The following is a 24824-nucleotide window of genomic DNA, read 5'->3' on the forward strand; positions in this document are numbered from 1 at the left end:
ATTCATTTGTAAAAAGTAGTATTGTATTATTAATTACCTTTATTAAAACAATTTCTTTTCGTATTTTGTTTTAGACCGAGCTTCTGAAGAAATTTCTGAACGCATGCCACATAGATCAGTGATTTTTCAATTTTTCACTAATGTGCGTGACGTAACACTGGAAAGTAACTTGTCAATTTGAATGCTTTCAATATTGGCCGTGTAGAGTTAAAAAATATTTTTAATTCATGTGTCTAACAGATGTGAAAGAAAATATAATTCCTATTTGTTAAGTCTAGTGGAAAATAAGATTATAACAATAATATTAAAGAAATAAACAATATTTATATCAGTGTTTATTCAGTAACACTTACCCATTGAACCTAGGTATATCGAAGGGTGGTTTTCAGAGTAGGTACTAGGTAGATTAATAAAGAAAAGTTAACATGCCACCGGTAAGTCCTCTTTTGTCATATCTTTATTTCTTTCAATATGCAAAGCGATGTTATTTTATTTTTAATACATATTTGAAACAATAAGTAGATGTATATACATTTTTTTAAATCCTGCCTATTAGAAGCTAAGCCACTTTATAGCAATGTTATTATCATATTGACTTCGTATTTTTTGTATGACCAATTTGTTTCTAAATGTTAGTTATAAGCACTCATATAGATTAAGAATTACTAGAAGTTATGCTTTTGAGAATTCCAATGCGAAATTATATACATTTTGTTGTATGTTGTCTTTCAGCCACCAAAAGGCAAAGCCCCAACCAGGGGAGCAAAACAAATATTCACCGAGAACAAAGCAACAGTAACCTTCTACCGCAACATATCACTTGTTACTTCATTAATTTACCACAGCATCACACTCGCCTTTTACTTCAAAGATATAACAACTGGAACTATTGTAAGTATATACTGATCATTAATATTTAAGCTAAGATAAGTGGAGACAGAGCCCGGGTCGGCATTAGAAATTCGCATCCCGAATTTGATGGTAGGAGTTGTTTCTTAAAGGGGTTGTTCCCCTCTCTCAAAATTTACCACTCCCAACACGAGGAAACCCATAGTTTTTTTTAATGTGTGTTTAAAGTTACGTGTAACGGATCGATATTTTACATTATAATTAACCTTAAATCATTATTTTTATGTTTATTAGCTTTTTTCTGTATTATATTTTAACAAATACTATATTAATTTAAAGTAAAAAAAAACATTTAAAAATTTAATTTAATTTTGTAGTGAAGTGATTCTTTTGTAAAGAAAATAATAATCACCCAGAAGATTTTACGAACATGATAGTAGAATACAATATAACATAAAATATAAAAAAGATCCATTTATCGCATTATTAAATGTAGTCAAGTATATATATACAGATAAATGGTTCTTATAAACTTCTAAAATATACCTATTGTTGTTTATATTTTTCACCCAAAATTAACAGCTGTGAGGGGCACAGAAGTGGCGAAGCCACTCTGGCAACAAAAATAGTAGATAGTTATAGTAGCTAAGGATGAGTTAGGTTAGGTTAGATTTTATGACCAAATGCTGCGCAAGCCGAGCGAGCGTGCCATGGCAGCGGCCGGCGCAGCTCCAGAAATCACATTGTATACCAATAATTGGAATTTTATATCTCTCCCCTTCCAAAATTTAACTAACAGTACGAATTTTGATGATTTTAGCATTGAAATTTAAAAATTGAAAAAAAAACTAATGCTGTGCGCGCGGGGGCAGTGGTGGTGTAGGTACTACACCTTTTTAGAAAAAAAATTAAAAAAAAAGAGAATTCTAATTTGAATTATGCATTCCATCATTACATCGACTGTTATATATGTTATATTTTCTGTTTCTCAACACTAGCCTGTTTGTCAAAAAGATCAAGTTAACTTGAAGAGGTTACACTTGATTTAATGTGACTAAAAATGTACAAATTTTAGCTTAGGCTACTTTGAATAATTCATGTATGTAGTCTGTGACCTGAATGCAAAAAATTTGTGAATGTGATTCTTGTATCACATTAAAATTTATAAAATTTTTTTTTCAGGTTCTTAATGTGATCGTCTCAATACTATATATAGGAAGTCACCAAGTCATGTATTTTCTCAGCTACCCACAATATGCAGAAAATGGTCAAATGATAGATCCCGGCTTAGATCTGAACATGGAAGGTGGAATTGGAGAGTGAGTATAAAAAAATATTATGAAGTATACAAAAATAAATTGCACATAATGAAAACTGTTCTTAAAAATCATTACTTATTTTTCAGACATATCAAAGATATTGTTATACTGACAGCGATCACACATCTTCTGACACTCTTCTCTGATTACTTTTGGCTATTGCTGTTGTTGTTGCCGGCACGAATTTTCTGGCTAGTATGGGTAAACTTCCTAGGACCATGGTTCTTTGAAAAGGCTCCCGAAGATACAGAGCAGGATGAAAAGAAGCGTAAAAAACTGGAGCGTAAAATGAAACGATTCCCTCAGTAAAAATGGTGTGAAAAAATTGCAACGACGAAATGTTTCTAAATTTCCTTTACATTCATTAAATGATTGTAGCATTGTTAATGTCAGATCAACAAGTACAAAACGGTCAAACTTGGTGGAGTGGTAGAAGGGGTGAGGGTTGTTTTCGGTTATTAAGATGAAAGCTGTGATGTTATTGCAATGTTTGAATGGGTTTAATGTGAGTTTTAATAAGTAGACTGAAAACAGATGGTCAAATGAACTGTCCATGCACATTTGACTTTACCAAGTTAGACTATTATTAAGATATTATACTTAAATCAACTTAAAATAATATCCACCATGACATTTTATTGTCGACAAATTTAATTCAATGTATAATTGATACTTTGTAAAATATTCTTATTACTTATTTATGAAACTATGTATATAATAATTAAGTTTTCAATAAGTAATGAGTAAATGTCTACTGAATAATCACTTAGCGTTCTAGACTTACTGTACAGCAATAGACGCAAAAAGAAATCGATGTCTCCCTTTTGAAATATTTCAACAGTACATTTAATTACTATAATGTGCAATATATATCCGTTTCATACGATTTGAATATCAATAAAGGATTTATTCTCCTGGAGTTATTTTTTAATTTGTATACAAACTTCCATTATATATAATTACAATAAACCAAATGCAGTCGATCTGAAGTAAATATTATTACGACTGAATCACAATATGTTATCCATATTAAGTAAATATTGTTGTTAGATTGTTTAAAACAGATTTTGGTTGATATATTGATCGGTATTATATGTAAAAATGTAATTTGAGTAAAATGTTCCTTTGTTACCAAATCGAAGAAATATAACAATTTGCATATGCATAAGGAAACATATAAACTAAATTTAATAATCTTTAAATTAAATAAATAAAATGTAATTATAGTTGTGATAACAAGAACAATTATTTTAAAATAAAATGTAGGTTACGGAGTTAATTTGATGGAATAATTTAGTACATTGGATTCGGAACTGAAACGATAGAGTTAGTCAGAAATAATCAGGTGAAAAGTCATGTTCACAGTTGTTTCTATAGCTCCTATTTGTATGTGTAAACTATAAAATCAATGTTTGTAACTAAGGTGTCCGCGCAGTCGCGCCCTCCCACACCTCTTATTGATTTATTAAGGGGGGCATTATGCAGCCATGTTATAAACTCTTCCCCGTATAATAAAATGTATACCGAACGCATACACATTTATAGACTCAGCGCATATATGTCATAATCAATATTGCAGCTGGTAATCTCGTAATTTGAGCATTACCCGATGCCTTCCTTATGCTGTATCAATTAATTCATAGGACATTTAGAGCACAGAAATTTAATTTAAAAGATTTTGTAGTTATTTTTGTTTTTTTTTTTTTATAATCTAAGTAATCGCTAGTATCTTCAGCTAAGCATTTATCCAAAGAGTATTTACTGTTAAATCACTACCTTATATGTTAATCAAGTTAACGTCAAACGAAATGCTGATGCATGAAGTTGCATGAGGCAAAGCATGGTGTAATGTATTGCATACAATTAAAAGTTTTATTTTTTCAAGAATGGTTTTTTATTTGTCCTAATACAATTATATAAGCAATTTATTTCAACTGGTTGTTATAATTGATGACGATTATGTCCTGACATTCAAAAGGAGGCCTGTATTTTATTTTGCAGTGAGTGCGTAATACATATGCTCATGGTATACCAAATCCGACACGTCTGGAAAGAGATCAGCCGCAGAACCAACCTGCCTTTCAGGACACAGGAGAAAAAAATATTTCCAACTTCTAGAATGCAGGCTTTTATTGATAACCTTACGGTAGAAATGACGACATCATGGTCGAGTACGCCACTCCGAGGTCCCGGGTCGATTCCCTCCTACATAGACTCCTATGTAGAAAAAGATCATGACTTTTCTATGTTGTCTTGGGTGTGGGTATTTGTGGTACTTCTAATTTTCAAAACACGAGTGCTCTAGCTACTTACATTGGGATCAGAGTAATGGATGTGATGTTGTTCAATATTTAATAATAAAAAAGAAAAGCCCACACTGTTATCGGCCCGATTTAGGATCTATTTAGCCACTAGACTTAGCTAGTAACTAATAGTGGAAAATAATAATAAGAATAAGGCACTTCTCATGTAAAAATATTCAAATATCATTTATTTAACTTATAAAAACATTTAATAAAATTGGATTAATCTGTTAAGTTAGTTACATTACTCTCTCTACTAAAGAAAAAAGGAAATTGTCCATAATACAACAAACCCGATATACTTCGGACTATTCCTGATATACATTGGACAATAAGAAGATAACTAAGGTAGTTGATTTAGTGGAATATTATTTTATTTCTACAAGTTACAGACAGGTTTGATACCTTGACTGCCCGAGGATTCAGTAAATCAGAAAAATTAAAATTTTGAGATGTTTTTTTTGAGTGTGTAGAATAGTTTCTGTGTTCATCGTTGGCTAACTAACTTAACTTTTAAAAATAAAAGCTCATTAAATAAACTTTGTTGCGTCGTAAATTTTGCCTGTAGGGAAATCTACCCCTGACTAGTGACTAAAATAAATGGCTGATCACATTTAATGATTAAATCTAAAGCAAATAATCTAACAGTCTTTTGCCTTAACACCTCTTTTCGTTAATTGTATTACAATAATGTTTTAAACGTAAAATTTATGGTTACTTGAACAGCTTTTAATTTCCATTACAAAACAAAAAACGAAATAATCAAAAAGGTAAAGTTTTTCCTCAGAAATATGTTTTTGCGTATTTGATGTAGTCCGCGTACACAACACAAATCCAAACAATGAAAATTTCTGAAACTTCTATACCATCTTATACCTAAATGTAAGTGTATAATGGATTTTAACAAATAAACCAAAATAGGATGCATAAACATATTTTTTACTAAGAAATAATAAATTAGCTTTTTTATCGTACCAGCATCGACGAATCATAACACATAACGTTATATTAGAGTTTACGTAGGCTGTTTCGATAGCTATAAATAAATAACAATGATATTTTAAAGTGTGGGATTTTTTAAAAATTGTATTGTCTTACAGATTATTCCATGACAAGAGGGCAAAAGTTACATAAACATCGCAAATCTAATTGACGAGATGTCATCGTTCGATAACCTGAATAATCTGTGATATTAAATCTGCATTCGCTAAAAAAAAAATGCGTTTTAACGTCGACTTATATTTAATTATTAAGCTGTTACCAGAACTTTTTTTTTTATTATGTAAGTAGGCGAACGAGTAAATAGGCAACCTGGTGGTAAGTAGTCTCTTATAGACAATAGGCATGGTAAGATACATTATCTAACCATTCCTTACATCGCCGATGCGCCACTAGCTGAGGTAACTAAGACGTTATGTTCATTGTGCATGTAATTAAAGTGGGTCACTCAACCTACAAAATTTATTAACATAAGAATTAATAATATTAAATGCTTAAATATATACAAATATGAACTAAAACTATGAACTAAATCTTGACCGCGTGGAATGATGGCAAGAATGATGGAATGATGGAATGGAATGCAAATCAATTTGCAATTCCGATCCTCTGGGCAAAAAACGAACCAGCCCTCCTGTCACCAGTAAAGGCATTGAGACGAGGTTTTATACTTTTGATGAAGCTCTTTGCACCACTATTCTAAGGGCCACGCGTTTCGACAGCAAATGGAACAAAAAAATAATTTGATATAATAAAAATAAAAAGATAACCATAAAAAATTCTGATTGTGATTGTAAAAGCCTAGTTGATTAAAATATTTTTTAATTTGATTTCATTTGATTTTGAGCTAGAACACAAAAATAATGAAAACTGCGGTTTGGCGGCAGAATATCTGATTTGTGGTTGGTCCTACCCAAACGAGCTTACAATAACCGCTACCACACATCGCATCTCTATGCTAACTTTGGAAAAAACTTAAAGTAGACATACATAAATTGTGAAGTGGAATAGTATTGTACTGTAAATAAAAATGCATATTAAGATGTTGTCTTGATATATAACTTAATGAAAATAAAACATTATAGCTGAGCTATTAGCAAATTGGGATACGTAGTCTATATTAATTCTTTCTTCTTTCGAACAGTAAGTGGTCCGCGAGGTAGGACGAAAGCTCACCTTGCGAGCAGTTGTGTTGGCACTGCTCCGCCGGGAATCGGAGTGGAGTGCCATAGCCGCCTTTTGTGAGATCATCATGGTCCAGAAGAAGACAACAGAGCGGGAATGGATGTAGTCGTCTTGGCCGGGTTCGTTCGTTCTGCCGTACGCATTAGCAAGGAACCCATGAGAAGAGTCCCTACAGTCACGAGCGGAGCACTGAAATCATCGGCGTTAACGCTTCGTATTAAATAAGACATTCTAAATCTAAAAAAACAGTTTTAAAGAACAATATTAAATAAGCAAATTGTCTTTACAAGCCAAGTTTTTACAGTTCAAAATCAGTGAGAAAAATGTTGGCCAATTTTAATTTTTCGGGAGTCATGTCATATCAAAGACTGCACGGAGTAAAAAATATATCTGAGTCTCATTATAAATGACTATGATACAAAAATCATACTGTATCGGACCGCTGTCAGTTGAGATGTATCTAAACTTGTCGTGTTTGACAAGATCATAACTTTTGTTATGCAAATATAAACATTTATACTACTTGTCTCTCCCTTGGACGTATTTTATTTATTAGGGTTCAGATCTTAAGTGAATGTTCTCACTGTAATGTAGACAATTTACTTGAGAAATTTCAATAAATATCGTGCAATTATGATAGTAGATAAACTGGTCTCATTATGGCTAATTATGTGATCGTATGAACACTGTGTGGCCTTGAAAATCTCGTTTCATTTTGTGTAAGTACTTAGTACCTACTTACTTATAAAAAGTCAATTAAAAATTTACATTCACGTAAATTCGAATTGTTTAAGAATAAATACATATATCTATTTTTATAATACTTCCTACCAGTTAGTTGAATAGATTTTATGGGTATCTAATAGGTATATTAACATTAGGTCTATAATTATCACTTTTGAGTTCTTGTTCAGTTACTATTTACTCTATATACGATATCTTCTACAGAGTCCTCAATGATAAAGCCGACTAACACAGCCACAAGCCACAGCCTTGCGTAATATCAATTATTATCTAATGAAAAGACATTAAAATTTAGACAGTCTAATATAAATAGATTCTTAATACTTTTTAAATGTCCGGTGTTTATAATTAATCAATTTTACATAATGAGAGTACATTATGTGTGTAGGTGATAATCGTGATCACCTTTTTTTATATTTCGTCCGACGTTTCAATAAAGTCGTCACGATCACCTAAGCGATCACGCGTTGACAATTATAATATACTAGTTACCTGTCCGGACTTCGTAACTAGGTACGGACTGTAAGATTTTATCTTGTACTATTTTTTAATCATGGATATATTCGCCAGCTGGTATGACATATGTTCGTCCGTACTTTGTAAAACGTCGCGATAACACACATTGTGCTTTTAAAAACTTTTAATTAGAAACTAGTAGTAGTCGCACGTTTCTTCGCTCGCGTTTTAGGTTGTTGGTTGTCATGTCCTCATCTTCATCCTCATCAGCGTTTTGCTGTCCACTGTTGAACATAGGCCTCCCCCAGAGCGCGCCACGCTGCTCGGTCCTCTGCCTCCCTCAACCAGCCTCCACCGGCGATCCTGCGAATGTTGTCACGTGCTAGGCAAAAAGTAGCCTATCTTTTTCTTGGAGTCCAAGTTTGCTTCTTACGAAATTTCAGCAAATTCGGATCATCGGTTTGGTCGTGAAATAGCGACGGACATACAGAAATACATTAGTTTCACTTTTATAATATTAATATAGATTGGTACGACTCTTTACTAAGTATTTTTTTTAACAAAAACTTGAGGATGAATATTTTGTTTTTAATTTAATATGAATTCTTTTCTATTTTAAATATCTAAAGATAAAAAAAAATTAGACATGCTTACTGCCAGTCATCTATGAAGGTATAGTATTGTTGTTGATATTTTAGAGATCTACAAATTTTTAATATAAAGTTTTGGGTCTCTTTTAAGGTTGTAGCAGCGTTCGCTTCGTAATCGCTGTGACGATTAATTTTCTCCGACTACGACCGCATGTTAGGCAATATCTCAAAAATATGCAACACATTAACATACTATAGATAAGCACCCGAACATATATTTTTTAAAATTTTGCATGTCATTAATTTTTTTGGCATAATTATATCATTCGAAAGAGGACAGTTTGCTTGACCGGAATTTACATGTTTTTTTTTTTTTATTTACATGAATTTCAAAATCACTGAATGATTAAATTAACATTTTCGACATATTTTTTCTGTTTTTAATGATGTTTCTTATTCCTCAGAAACTACTTGCGAGTTGTAATTTTTTTTTCTGTGTATTAAGTGAATGGCATAGCCGAATGAATTACTCGTGTATTTGTATGTCAAGTTCAAAAATGGAGATTTTAACCTCAAATAACACTTCGTTCTGGCCATAGAGTTTAGTTTAAGTATGAATCAACCTTAAATTTAGTTAATATACCAAATCGTACCTATTGACGATTTCTGGAAACATTTATATGAAGCAGCATATGATTAGCCCCAGTTTGCTTAAACAAACGACAATGTAGCTGGAAGAGCATCTGCATCAGTGTAATTTCATGATTGTGATCCTGACTCCTGGTGGTACTCAGACATCGCTAGGACTCACCAGGACCTCGGTTCTAGCTAACTCGGCTCAGTTTCTGATGGGAAGAAGGCCATATTAATGACTGATTAATTTAAATTTCTTTCAAGTTTCCAAATGGTATTGTACAGCTTCATTCAATAAAGTAAAAAGTAGTTGTAAAATAACAGCCTGTAACTTTCTTCCTGCTGGGATAAGGCCTCCTCTTCCATTAATGAGAGAGTTTGGAACATATTCCACGGCGCTGTTCCAATGCGAATTGTTGGAATGCACATGTGGCAGAATTTCTATGAAATTAGACACATGCAGGTTTCTTTACGATGTTTTCCTTCACCGCCTAGCACGAGATGAATTATAAACACAAATTAAGCACATATATTTGGTTGGCTTGCCTGGGTTTGAACCCGCAGTCATCGGTTAAGATGCACGCGTTCTAACCACACTGATGTAGAATTGAGATATTTACCTACTCACATAAAAATCTTGGAGAACGTTAGAAACAATAATAATTATTTTCTATTAGTTGCTTATTTTTATTGAAAAATAATATTAATCAAATCAAATACGTAAGTAACACAATTCATATCCCATTATAGTATACCTACAAGCACTCGTCCGTCCTGTCTCACATTTTAAACTAAAATTACATGGAAATTCCGTAATAATCGGAAATTATTTTGCGTGAAATCGGAAAAGTTAAATGTAAGTCAAAAGGGATACATGTTTAAATGTAGCGGTGTATTCACATTTTTAAAACATCGCTAGTAATATGGCGAGATTGCCGCGAATTCTATCAGAATTTATAGTTAAAATTATAGGAAAAATCTTAATGGTTATTTACAAAAACATCAGTGAAAAAAATGAATTCGTTATTATTAATAATTACGCATACCTACAATTAAATAAATAGATACATTTTTATATTACCAATCATTTGTTATCTATACGCTATTTTTTTTTTCAAAAAAAGAATTTTAAAGATTAAAGATAATGATATTTATGGCGGTCATATTATGATTTTAATTGTGAATGTTATAAAGAGCAATTAACAATTAATTACAATATATAATGAACATACACATTAACGCATTTCATCAAATAAATAGCATTCTTTTGTTCCGGTTTAAAAGGTGAGTCAGCCAGTGTAATTACAGGCACCAAAGACATAACATCTTAGTTCCAGTAAATATTTCTTACAGTGCCAATATTAATAGGAACCACTGACCATGGACCATTTTAAAATAAATTAATAATAAACTACGCGGTGTCTTTAATTATTTGTCACATATATTATATTAAGTATATGTACCTATTATATTGTTAGTAGGAAATTTCGGAAACAATTGGATTATTATTAAACAAACAATTATAATTACACTTAATAGTAAAAAAAAAAACAAATATAAGAAAAACTTAAAAATTATCTAGACTCCACTTAAAATTAATACAATAAACATTAAGAAAAAATACATAAAATGTAAAAAGGATGTAAAACAGTTACAGTTTGATTATCTTACGTAAATTATTTCTTTACCCTGTATGTTATTATTTGTATTTATGAAAATTATGATTAATTTGCTGTACTGGGCTTGAGCATTTTTACAAGATAACATTTTATGAAATAAACAAGATAAGATCTAATATAAAAATTATTCTGAAGCAAAAAGTTTATATGAGTAGGAATTTATTGTTGTCCTTGTTTTTAGCAAGAAAAAAGCGAGGACAATAGACAAAGGATATTTTGATAAAATTATTGTTAAGCAATCGTTATGTTATATAAAAATAAAACGATTCATTAGATTTTATATTTGTTTATAAAAAAAACATAACGAGTGTATTTTTAATACTAATTCTAATTAATCTAGGAAAAGATTTTTTTTTAAATAATAGAGGAAACAAGAAATAATCTTAACCGTTTTAAAAAAGAGAAAAACATGTTCTCGTTTACAAAATATTTTTTCAAAGCATTAAATTTTTACACTTAGTTTGTTACAATAAACCGAAAACCTGTTCCTAGTCATAATCGGCGTCTCCAGTTTTTTTCGGTCCAGACGCAATTTTATTAATCCTGCCATGAATCAAAGGCCTTTGTATGTTTACCTACCGCTTATAATATAATATATAAAGTACACTAAACTGCACATTAAATGTATTTTATATTTGACTTATAGGCAGGAAAGTGTTGGAACTATCTGATTACCAACTTTGAGGCCGTCATGTTCTTTGAGGTTACATAAATAATAGGAGGTAACTGTACCTATTATAACAATAATTTTATAAATATTTACAAGGTATTTTTGACGATTAAGTTTTTTGAAAACGTTTTCATATGTATCATTAATACGATTATGATCTTGCTTCATTCGTGGTATATTGCACAGTGAGTCGAACAAAAGATAGAAGACCGGTGCGCGGGCGCAGTTAATCCATTGCTCGCTCGTACGTCGTTGAGTGAACTTGCTTTTGGCACTGGATAATATCGTGTTTTTTTTATTTGTGAGTATTTTTTTTATTAATAGATATAAATAGAATTATGTTTTTTTTAATTTTTTTTTTCATTCTGCTGGCGTAATAAGATTTTTTTTTTGTTCTATTTAGATTTAATAAAAAGAAAATATTATTAGTATGTAAATTTTATATTTTCATTCTTGAATTATTTTATGAAAAAAGCAATAACATTTTTTAAATATTTTTTTAATTTACAGTATAGAAATATAATTTATACGACATTATATTATTTTTTAAGGGTCCGTAATGAGAGATTACATAACCTTCTTTTTTGTCATGCAAAACTAGTTTCCCATGTTCCATGTTTTGGCAATTTTTAATTGGGCAATTCATGTCTTTAACGATGCATGTTCTAAATTTTTATAGTTACCGCGGATTTTCCTATTGTTTCTAATGGCGTTTTCGTGTCCATTGCTTTCTTCGTTAATAGAAATATTAATCTTAATTCTGATTATCAAATTTTGGTGATATCTTTGGATTGTAACATTTTTATAAAAAACAAATATATTTTTCCATATCGTATCAATATTTTGTATTCATATAATATTCAATATTTATTACTTGTTTATTTATTTTGTCTCAGATATAATCCATATTTTAATTTTAGTATTTCATGGCAATCATAACTTATATTAATAGAGTGACTCAAAAATCTCAATATATTATTTATTTATTTAAGATCGAAATTAACAACGAATATACAGATAATTGAGTAACATATAGAAAATATAATACCCGTCATTTGTAGCCTTTTAAGAAATTAGCTCTTCCATTTGAACACGAACAAAATATCTGCGAAAATTTTAATATTCCGAAATAGTTCGATTACGAAAATGAATATCATATTACATAAGTCCACAAAATTTGTGGATGGAGGTACCTACGTGAATGATGTTATGTTAAGTTATGACTGTTCCACATAAACTTAGCTAACGTTGACAAACGACATAATGCTTGTTTAACATATACGTCTTCATATATGAACTAATTTATAATTTATTTAGAAATACTTTGACCTTTATGGCAGAAAATGTTACTAAACATATTCTGTAAATGTTAGACATGAGTAGCTAAAATTATATTCTATTAGATTTCGTGACAATAAAATATAATACTTGTCTAAAATACCTCAAAAGAAAAATAAATATACAGGTGGCCTGAGCTTAAAATAAAAAAAAAAACTAAATACTATTTCATAATGTATTGTATTAAAAAAAATGTGTTCTTTATTTACACGCGTTTTTCGTATTTAATTTAGCATAAAATGTATTTGACAAAACTTATAAGAAGAAAAACATAGTTATAAATTTGAGCAAAACTTAAAGTATTACTAAAGTTTCATTTATTTATTTATTTGTAATACAAAAATAGATTGCAGAACTTATCGATTTTATTTAAAATATTTTTACATTTAAAATGAATTGAAACCAAATAAAATATTTAAATAATACAAAATCATAATAAATCAAAAAGATAATATAAAAATAAAACACATTTGTTACATTAAACATAAAAAATTGTAATTAATAAAATAAAATTTAATTTTTAAATTTTAACTTGTAATTATTTTCAATATTTAAGCGAATAGCAACAATAAAAATGATAATTATCACAATAGTTTATAATGATACCTAGAGAAGAAAAAAGTGTCATAGTGCAATTGACTATTTGTAAACCTACAATGTAATATAAATAAAAAAATATATATTCACGATTATTACGATTGCATTATTAGGTGACAAGATTTAAATAACACTTAATGTTTCTAAAGATTAAAACTTTAATTAAGTAGGAATGTGATTGCTTTGATAAGAATTTGTACATATTTTTAAGGGAAGTTGACTAAGATCATAATATATTCAATTGAAATGCTATTTCAAAATTACAAATAATTTACTCTTAAAAATTAACCTAGTTTTATATATCAAGTTGCGCAATTGTCAAGTGGTACAGATTGTCTTTAGTGGCTAAGTATTAATGTTTAATGGCGATACTTGTCATTTAATGAAAGTTTGCTTTTTTAACGTTTTAACAAAGACAAGACAAGTGTTGGTGGTACTTTATAGACAGTGGCGGAAGCCGTGGCTCATGGCCTCTCGGTGCAAAGGGCCTCGCGCCTTACATCCGAAAATAAATTTGAAAAGAATAGCACAACCAACATTACATTGGGATTTGGGATCAGAGTAATGCATTTGATGTGGAGAGAAAATAAAAAAAAAGCAAGGACCTCGCAAAAAGTATCTTGCCCACATTAAGTTGCGCCGCCACTGTTTATAGGTAACTTTGTGTTGATTTATAAAATGCTTAATCATGGTTTGTGCTTTTGATAAAGAGAGAACGAACAATTGTACAAGTAAGAGTGAAATTCTGGCGTCCAGGGCTTGCGAAACGTGTTGAGCAAAATAAAAAAAATGTGATCAAATATAAATTTACATTTGGGTCAATATTTTAATTGCCTGCTCACTGATACTGATATTGGAAACACAGTGAAAGCTATAACAAAGCTTTAAAACGTGGGTCGAGTGCACGGGATATTAAGGAAAATGTACGCGCGTTATCAGTTCAGACATATCTTCAAATATGGCAAGGAAATAATGCCCATACCCTTTATATATTTATATATAGCCAAACTAAAAACATAAGTTCTCAATGACTTCATTACGTCAAAATTTCCTAAGATACTTATAGTACGACACAAATTAGATGTAGCATCAGAATATGCAATGGAATGAAAATAAAACCGATTACTGACGATTTACACAACCAATAGAAATAGCTCCCTATCGCGCCATTCGACGCTATTCGTCGCTATAGATTCACGCGTCAGAGAAAGCAAGTGCATGTAAATCGACGCGTCAAATTGACGAATACATTAGGTCATATGATATTACAAGTTATTACTTTTGTGTAAAGATCATATTCGCATGAGAAATAAATTTTGACAATTTGGGATAGCGTATTGAATTCGGATGTGATCGGTTTTACGAATTTTGCCGATGCGACATCTAAGTTGTGTCGTACTATAACTTACTATTTCTGTTGTGCTGTTTTTACATTTTTTCACTGTTATTAATACTATACTAATGTTATAAATGCAAAAGTTATCTGTTATCGCTTCTCGCTTAAACAGCTGTACTTAGATGAAAAATGGTTGATATAGTTTAAGTTGAGGGAAAGAAATAGGCAACATTTTTTTTATCCGCTCGAGGTGGCAAAATCCCTGCTTGACTGCTTTTTTAATATATTCTGTAATGCTCACTTGTCAAAATATTTCTCTTTTTTTCACAATGCATAATTCTTAGATACTCATACATATTCATAGTACTCATGCCCGTTTCCTACCATTGACGTAGGGTTATACTACCTACTCGTATATCCTATTAGAGAACCATGTTTCTTTAAATTCCGGTTTCGGTAAACCTATGACTTACTGACGTCACGTTCAGTAACAAATATCATTTATTTACACGCGAGTACATTGTTTTGACTTAGTAATTGGATACAACAACACGTTGCGTGAGTAAAGAAATTGAATGATCAAAATTAAACGATGTTCGCATATCACGCTATATCACAACCGAATATTGAAACGTCACTTAAATATTGAAGACATCGTAAAGAAAAATCCCATTGTTTACGTACTCTACTTAATAGATTTTTTTTTTATTATCCTATCTTGAAAGTATAACATTATTTGTCATTCCTTACATCGCCAAGTATACATGTGAAGGAAAACATCGAGAGGAAACCTGCGTGTGTCTAATTTCATCGAAATTCTGACACATGTGCATTCCACCAACCCGCATTGAAACAATGTGGTGGAATATGTTCCAAACCCTCTCCTTAATGTAAGAGGAGGCCTTAGCCCAGCAGTGGGTAATTCACAGGCTGTTAATATTAATACATCGTCAAATTATGCCCTTTGTATCAATAATTTGATTAGCTCACTCACCCTTCAACCCGGCACAATAGCACTAGGGAATACTTTTCAGTGTTACAGTAATCAATGTGTTCAAAAGGAATTTATAGCTTGATACTATATAAAAAAGAGCACCGCCTTCACGCGTTCAATGCTGACACTAAATATACCTACTTCAGAAATTTTCTTGTTTCTTTACTATATTGTCCATGTATTATATACAAAAACCTTCTGGAATCACTCAATCTATTAAAAAAACGCATCAAAATCCATTGCGTTATTTTAAAGATATAAGCATACATAGGGACAGACAGCGGTAAGCGACTTTGTTTTATACTATGTAATGATAAATATGTATAAATTACAAAATAAGTACGATATATAAATGCTGAAAACAGAATATGAGAAATCATTAAACTGTATAAGCCTACAGCATGATTTAGTAATGTAAACCTCATTTAAATATTTTTGAACCAATCCCATGATCAATAGACTTAATTTAATAGATCATTGTCCGATGGGTCTGCTATCCGGCACAATTGAGAAGTCTTCTTCAAGCCAACAAACGTGATCTGCCATATAATCTTTATAAAATCGATTATCATAAACATAGGAGTAGCTTATCAATAAAAACTTGCTTCAAAACTATTCCACTTTTTTTTGTTATAGATAAACTATTCCAATTTTTTTTCTTAAGACGTATTCCTATAATTATACTGAATTTAGTTATACGTATAAATCATTCGATATATATTTTAATTGGTTATTAATCGTTAGCTTACCCCGTGGTTATTTTTGATTATAATATATAACCGCTTGAACTTGAGTTCATATAATTAATTTATTATTTTAAAGTTTGCCAGATATAGAGTTATTGTTCTGTTCTTGAGGAATTTAGATTAATAATTTAATCTTCAACCTCCAAAACTAACTTATACAAATGTATTTAAAATTTTACTTTTACTTAATGAGTGGTACCCGAACTATTTATTCTGAAAAACCTTGATATACATATGTTCGTGTAATGAATCCTTGCCAAGTACTTGTTAGTGTTTGATTTAATCAAATTATTTAGTTTAAATCTTGATAATGTAACAAAATTACAGAGCTACTAAGCAGTTATATTATAATTCAATGTTTTTGTTAATAACCATTAAATTTTTTTTTACACATAACTCATTTTATACGTCCGTCAGACAACCGAACCGGTTTTATTTATAAGTTTAAGAATGTTTTGATTGAGCAAATGTATTTGAATTTGTTGCTATATTTGATACCTCCTTTGTAAACATACGGAACTGCGTAGACATGAGGCCATGTGCAAGGTGGTACACGAGGCGGTTACAAATCAAAGCATATGATTAAACGATAACAGGTTTGTCCGATATATGAATTATATTTAGGATTGTTCAGTCACAGATTTTTGTAAATATTGTTAAATAATATAATAGTAATAATGATAACAGCCTGTAAATTTCCCACTGCTGTGCTACGGTCTTCTCTCTCTGAGGTTAGAAGCACAATGCGGATTATTGGATGCACATGTAGCAGAAATTCGTGAAGTTAGACTCATGCAGGTTTCCTCACGATGTTATCCTTCGCCTACGAGCTCTAGGTGAATTATAAAACATGAAAATTTAGCGGTGCTTGCCTGGGTTTATACTCGCTATCATCGGTTATGATGTACGCCTTCTAACCACAGGATCAACCTGGCTCTCGCGAATCTTTTTTAAAATGTCGTGTTTATGTTTTGTATGAGAATATATTTGTAAAGTTGATTTAAATGAGCGATCCTCAAAGCTACATATGTATATATAATTCCATTTACCAGCTGCATCTATAGATCCTCTATCACGCCTATAAAGTCTGAATTGAAACCGCAGCTGATAGGTTACCTCATTCTGTCATTGACCACATTATAACAAATTGCGGTCAATAGGAGACTTAACTATACTATTAAGAGGTATTTGTTGTTGTTTTAGACTCTACAAGTCCTATTAAAATGAATTGTAGAATAATCGTTGCATGAAATGCATAGTCTATACAACAACAGCAACAACAGCCTGTAAATTCCCACTGCTGGGCTAAAGACCTCCTCGCCCTTTGAGGAGAAGGTTTTTGAAACATATTCCACCACGCTGTTGCGGTTGCACCCAATGCGGGTTGGTGGAATGCACATGTGGCAGAATTTCTATGAAATTTGTAACATGCAGGTTTCCTCACGATGTTTTCCTTCACCGCTGAGCACGAGATGAATTATAAGGACAAATTAAGCACATGAAACAGCGGTGCTGGCCTGGGTTTGAACCCGAAATCATCGGTTAAGATGTACGCGTTCTAACCACTGGGCCATCTCGACTCCCTGCATCTGCTTCGCATAGTCTATAGCCTGTTTCAATCTCAGAAGGATATATGTGTACTTTAGACTAATAATCGGCTGTGGCTTCGCTCATTTTGAAGACGGTTCCTTGTCATGTGTCAGGCAAAAAAAATTGCATGTGTCCTTTCTTTCAGTTCAAGTTTGTTTCATACTAAATTTTATTCAATTCGGTACATCGGTTTGGTCGAAAGAGCGACAGACAAATAGACAAACAGAGTTACTTTCACATTTATAATATTAATATATAGATTTACATATTCCCTGTTACGTTTGCTATACTGTGCTATACAAGCATTTCCTGAATTTCCGAATATGTTATGATATTCTGTCAATACGATCTAAATTATTGTTGTATTGTTTTAATTCATGTTATGCTTGCTTGCGCTTTCGCGGCTGAATCACTGAACCAAACTTGATAATTTATTTGTATAAAACAAGCTTTAACTCTACTGAGATTGGCTACTTTTTATAGTTAACGCTAGGGCTTGGTCACTTCTAAAAAGTAGCGAAGCTGCGGACGATGATTAATAGGTTATATTTCACGCTACGACTGAGGTGCGCGGTTCAGTTATGTCACGTCAAATCACGCGTCTAAGCGTGATTTTATTATTATAATATACCTTTAGCAAACATTTATCTATTATACACTCCTCACGCACACACAAGGGAGTCAGAGAGGGCTATGACGCTTGCTGTCAGGTTACGGCAGTTGGTTTTACCCCAAGGTAATGTCATATGTTGTTTCATATCATACATATATTCACAACAGTAAGACGATTCGATTTTCCGTTTATAGAATTTTAATTTGTAAAATTATAGATTTTTTAGTGAATTTACTTGATGAAGTAAACAAAACATCGCATTATGCGGTCGGAAAAAAGAGAGCATTATTGTTTTTTTTTCCTTTTTTCACTTTTCGTGTCCTTTATATTATATTTAAGCTAAACTAGAAATGTTATTATTAAGTTTATATCACAATAAGTTACTCAGCTCGATAACAACGAGAACTTTAAGTACTGTTCTAAGCAGAGAAGATATTTCTGCTATTATATAATTAAGTTCGAAGGCTCAATTCCTAATTCAATTGTTATCTACACGCATAAGGGCTGAGTGATTGATAATAATGTAAATTTAATAATATTTAACGGTAAACGATGAACAAACGCGATCAAAGACATGCATACTATAACGAAAAAAACAGTGTCAAAAGTAATAAGTTTTAATGCCAAATTTGATAAAATAGGTTGTATATTATTTAAGTTTCGGGTCTCCCTTAATAAATTAAAAAAAAATAACTTACGACTTAATACATTATAACTATATATTTCCACATATAATAAAATGGAATTATTGATATAAATAAAATACAAATCCCCATTTAAAAATGACGCAATACGATTAACCTATAGACTGTTAATTTTTTTTTTAATTTTAAAGGCCGCATATAAAAACTTTTTGTAGTTAATGATGTTTTTTACCCAATAGTAATTATATTTTAATCATATCAAACTAATAATTACCATTTGTCCGTCCCGGTCCGGTAAAATAAAGGTTTAACGTTTACATTGAAAGAAATAATTGAAGGAAAAATTCAATTCATTGAGCGGGAAGCTTTAGTTTGGGTTGTAAAATAACTCACCAACTTACTTAACAATCGTATAAATAGTGTAAAACGTAATGAGGGTAAAACATTCAAACATTAATTTTTCTTATACCTATTGACAGCTTATAAACTATACATAATATATAGTATACACATTTTAATGTATTCATTTTCTATGGGATCCCTAGTCTTTCCGAAATTTATCAATCGATTCTCGTTACCTAATAATAAACTGATTTTGAAAAGTTTATAATAAATAAACTTTTCAAAATCAGTTTATTTATTTATTTGATCTGATAACTTACTATATAAACTGAGTATTTTAAGATCATCGTCATTAATAAACGTAAAATAAAAAATAGCAGAATGGTAGCGATTCCAAATTCAAAAAATATAATTAAATAAGAAACAACTCGAGCGTTACATTTATTTGAATACGTCTGATAGTTTTCATATAACCTACGACCTACTCGCGTCCGACCGTTGCGCCGCCGGTGAGCTATTGACGTTTATGTGTTGCTTAATTTGGCAGTGTCTATTACTGAGTCAAGGCATTGAAACTTGCTTATAAACATTATAATATTAGCAGGATATTACAGGGTACGGGTTCTCGAATATCCTGAAGTACGCGTGTTCTAATTAAATCTGTTGTAAGACTTACTGCGCGTTCGTTATGTTAACAAAACTGACGTGTCAAGTGATTTGAAAACTAAGAAGAAATTATTCAGATGATATCTAATGAACACTTACGTAGGAGCTGAAGTCTCCCATGAGAAGGTATTAATCTCAATATGAGGAGATGGGGCTTCAAATCTGACAAGCATCGCATAATTATCATTTCATGTTTTGGTATTAATAATTCATTTTTATCTCGGCAAGGAAATCTGCATATATCAGTTTTTAATTCTGTCCCATGTGCATCCACAAACCCGCATACGAACAGCGATGTGGGATAAGCTCCAATGCATTCTTTTAAAACGAGAATTATTCAAAAAGAGCCATATTTACTTAAAATAATTTCGGAATTTAAGGAAAACTAAATTACTTTTCCAATTGGTAATTGTGGAAATTAAGTAATTAAATACATAAATATAAAATTTCAAAAACCGATACTAATCAAGAAACTTTAATTATAATTTTAATAGGTTAACGGTTTATTTGAGATTATTCGGACTGTAATTTGGTTCGCAGATCCTGGAAACGTTTAACTGAGGTGCATTATTTTATGAAATATCAATTTTCATAATTCTCATCCAGATCAGCTGGCAAATGGATTATTTATCCAAGAATTTATAATATACGTATAAACCTCGTTTTAGAACTGAACTTAATTGAATATTAGATTGAATGATTAAATTTCTGAAGTAGCTGATTAACCTTTTTGGTTAAATCTACAAGTATGTCAAAACATAGATTTATGCTCATATGATGGCTGCCATGAGCCATGGCCCATTTGTAAAGAGATTGTACTGATTACAGTTTCTTTACAATTATCAATTATGTACATAATACTGGATACACAGATGCTAATTCATAATTCCTTGCAACCGAAAATCCATTTTTCAATGCACTGCCAGTTTCGAGATTCTTGTGTTTTTGCGATTTCCATATATTTTACTTAACAAAAATACATGGAATTTAAGAAAGCTGGATCTCAAAAAACAAATAGTAGTTGTTATAAAGATAGGTACCTACACTATTATATTAATAGAAACCAACATTTCTTTAACACAAATTAATAATCTTTCAACTTAAAATTATCTTTTTTACATAATATGTCGGTTCCTTAGCAAAAATATGCAGTGGATTTTTTTATAATGTAGTTCAAATCAGCTTAAACTCACTAGGCGTCCGCCATTTTCTATGTGATCCTGTCAATAAACCCAACAACAGAACATGTTTGGTAAATACAAAAGTAAATGGTTTCATACTAAAATAATTATGAAAAGTGTATTAGAACTGATAACATGCATACGTGTTGCTGATACATGATATATAGTCTTCGTTTTTTACGACTGTCGGTTAACGTACTACAAAGTAAATGCTCTATGTATTTCGTTGTGAGGATAAATTATTGGCAATAATTGGCGCGAGGGCATCACTTGAGTTTCACGGTTAGCAGTTCATTGAAAATGTTTTCTATTTCGTATAATTTGAATGTTTATGGATAATAATAAAGATTTCCATAATATCTATTGCGTGAATAAAAAAAAAGGTAAAATAAATTCGATTTACAATTTTTAAATAAAATGGGAAATCTTAAGAACTATTATTTTCATGAGTCGATGTTTCTAAAATTAAAAATATATGTTGCACCAAAAAAAAAACAAAGCATTTTTTTCATTTTTAATCGAACACATTCGAAAATTTTGAATTGAAGATTTGAAATTATGTTTAAAAACATTAATACATCTGGCAACATTTTTTGTTTTTAATAAATACAAACAAAAATGATGTTTTACAATAATTTATATACGATGTTACGGTCAACTGAACTCCGTGGTAGTTTCCATTCGAATTGCTTCAATAACAAGGGCGGACATGTTTAGATATAATATGATATCCTTACCGTTTTTGCGTCATTCAAGAGCGTTAATTATTAAATTCTATATCGATATAACAAGTTGTGGGTAATTATTAAACATACACTGTGATTATGAGACAATTTGTTTACTCTTTAAATGGTCAGATAGCTTAGCAGAAAATTCTAACCATAACATAATAAACGTATACATAACATACGTAAACATATTACAAATTGCTATAAACCAAACCATAGCCTATAAAACTCAGAACAATATTTCTAGCGCTTTATAAATTTTACAAAAACTATAACATTAATAATAATTTATTAAATTAACAAAATCAGTGTGTTTATTCAACGAGTGTGAAGTACGATTGTTACTAGAAGTAAAAAGTTTTTACAACCTCTTTGCAGTGAAAACTTATATAGTTTGATCAGGTATCCGTGAATGTATTGCCTAGGTATTTTAATAGTTATTGGACTCATACTATATTTCAACTTTGTACATTCCATATTCGTTCATAGAGGACTTTGCTATTAAATATTTATGTAACATATAATAACAATAACAAATTCTTTGCTAATTTGGATATATTTTGTTAACTAAAGCGCAATTCAAAAATGTATTATTAAGTACACATCGCAAAAACACATTAATCGTATCAAAAATACCCTTCAAACCCTGTTATATTTATTTTATTTTTATTAGGACAACCAACAGTACACATAACACAATATCACATAAAAATAAATAACATTTCAAAATTATCAAAATAAAAGTTCTACTATTTACAGGTAGTCTCAGCGTGCATATTATTGAAAATGTAAATTTAATATTATTTAAACTAAAATTATATAATAGAAAATTAAAACATACATTAAAATATACGATTAAAATTAAAATTGAGCACAAATACATATATATTTTTATATTATTTATATGTTAATTGACACAACAGTCATAAAAATATTCTATATATTTCTATCTCACTTATTCACAAAAACAAACAACAATACACTATACTAATAAATTCACATATACGTATTTCTACAAAATAAGTTCTTTTAAATTGATCTAAATTTTTAATTTACCAAAATTATGTCATACTTATATCTGTAAATATTGTTGATTACAAATAAATTTAAAAACAACCTTAATTAAGTAAATTTTTCATAATTAGTAATTACTTATATCAGTATATCAAACGCCAAATTTAACCATCTATCAGGATTATAACGAAGTATAAAGCTTTGTTTATTATAGCACTTAAGTCATTTTTTGTTGATGTCGAAAATATGTATATTTTGAAATGATGTAGTTATAAAGAAGATTTTGTTTCTATTATGTACGTATGTATATGCATTCGATTGGTTTAAATACATAAAGCGGACTTGTTATATATTTTTAACACGTATAGAATACGCATATATAGACGTTATAGAAAATTACTGTGATACATTATAAACAAGTCAATTAAAAATGTATCTGGTTATTTTCCCTAAGCATCCACAAGACCTTTTCACCTGTGTCGATACTTAATTTGCCTTTTAAAAGTCGTTTCACACTGAATGCTCGATACAAATTGCATACTAAAAAAATCATTCGATTCATATCGACCTAAACATCGAGTTTCAATTGTGTTTACTGCGAACGAAAACGGGTTCCGTATGACGTCATATCACCTTGTTTACTTGTCATCGTATTATTGTTATGAATTTTTGTTTGCATAATTATATTATAAATTTAAATTAGACAATGATTGCATCGATTGCAATGTCTGTTTTATTTTTGACTTTAAACCAATTATTATACAATACAACTTGTTCTAATATGTACGACAACTTTCATAGTATCGAAGTTTATTAATGTCAGATCACCGTCAGAAACCGTTTCTATATATCATACGGTCTATGGTCAGTACATTCATATGTACATTTATTCCTGTTACGTTGTACTACAGCATGGGAACGATTGTTTTAGTTTAAAACTGTCAGATACATAATATACATAAATCAATATACATAATCTACGTAATATATAACCGAAAATAAATAAATGCATACTAGTTGTTCTCGTAGGAATACTACTACTTATCGAACCTGTGTTACCTTTACGTACCTGAATTTACAATGTAATATGACGATTCAAAAGTGATTTATGAGCTTCATTGAATCTATATTAATTTTATTACAAATGAGAAAGTAACTCTGTCGCTCGTTCACGACTAAATCGCTGAAAAGATTTGATGAAATTTGGTATGAAGCAAACTTGAATTTCGAGAAAGGACATAGGCTAAACAACACCCTAAAACGCGAAGGGAAGCTTCGGGCGAATACTAGTAAAGAATATTTCGATTTTGTTTTAATATAATATTAATACATACAGTCATGGATAAATAAAATTACACAACCAACATCTGCTCACGCAGGTGAACGCGCGGTCAATGTAAGTCGCAAAAGGGATATCGTTTTAATTATACGAAAAGCAAGTTAAATACAAATACCATTCGTAATTATGTTGCACTTGCTTGTAATTTACTTAATGAGCTAGGAATTAGGATATTGTTAATTTAGTATTGCATTGAAATTAAAACTTATTTCCTATAAGTTTATTTCGTCTATTATTTTTATATGTGTGTAATTGAATGCGAACGTAAT

At 30.5% G+C, this 24824-nt stretch overlaps 2 protein-coding genes across 2 annotated transcripts in view; both read left to right on the plus strand.

Annotated features, from left to right (window-relative positions):
- The first annotated feature begins 133 nt into the window (after positions 1–133).
- Positions 134–4052, plus strand: LOC124543152 (transmembrane protein 208). Its single transcript, XM_047121223.1, has 4 exons — positions 134–434; positions 733–891; positions 2032–2168; positions 2255–4052. Exons 1-4 carry the CDS (start codon positions 426–428, stop codon positions 2475–2477), a joined length of 528 nt encoding a protein of 175 aa, XP_046977179.1. The 5' UTR covers positions 134–425; the 3' UTR covers positions 2478–4052.
- A 7408-nt stretch (positions 4053–11460) lies between these two features.
- Positions 11461–24824, plus strand: part of LOC124543149 (retinaldehyde-binding protein 1) — a 33028-nt gene continuing 19664 nt past the window's right edge. The window contains exons 1-2 of the mRNA XM_047121219.1: positions 11461–11479; positions 11614–11728. The gene's annotated coding sequence lies outside the window, so the exon portion shown is untranslated. The remainder of the gene's footprint in view (positions 11480–11613; positions 11729–24824) is intronic.

The sequence above is a fragment of the Vanessa cardui genome, chromosome Z (genome assembly GCF_905220365.1).
Source record: "Vanessa cardui chromosome Z, ilVanCard2.1, whole genome shotgun sequence".
NCBI classification, from domain to species: domain Eukaryota; kingdom Metazoa; phylum Arthropoda; class Insecta; order Lepidoptera; family Nymphalidae; genus Vanessa; species Vanessa cardui.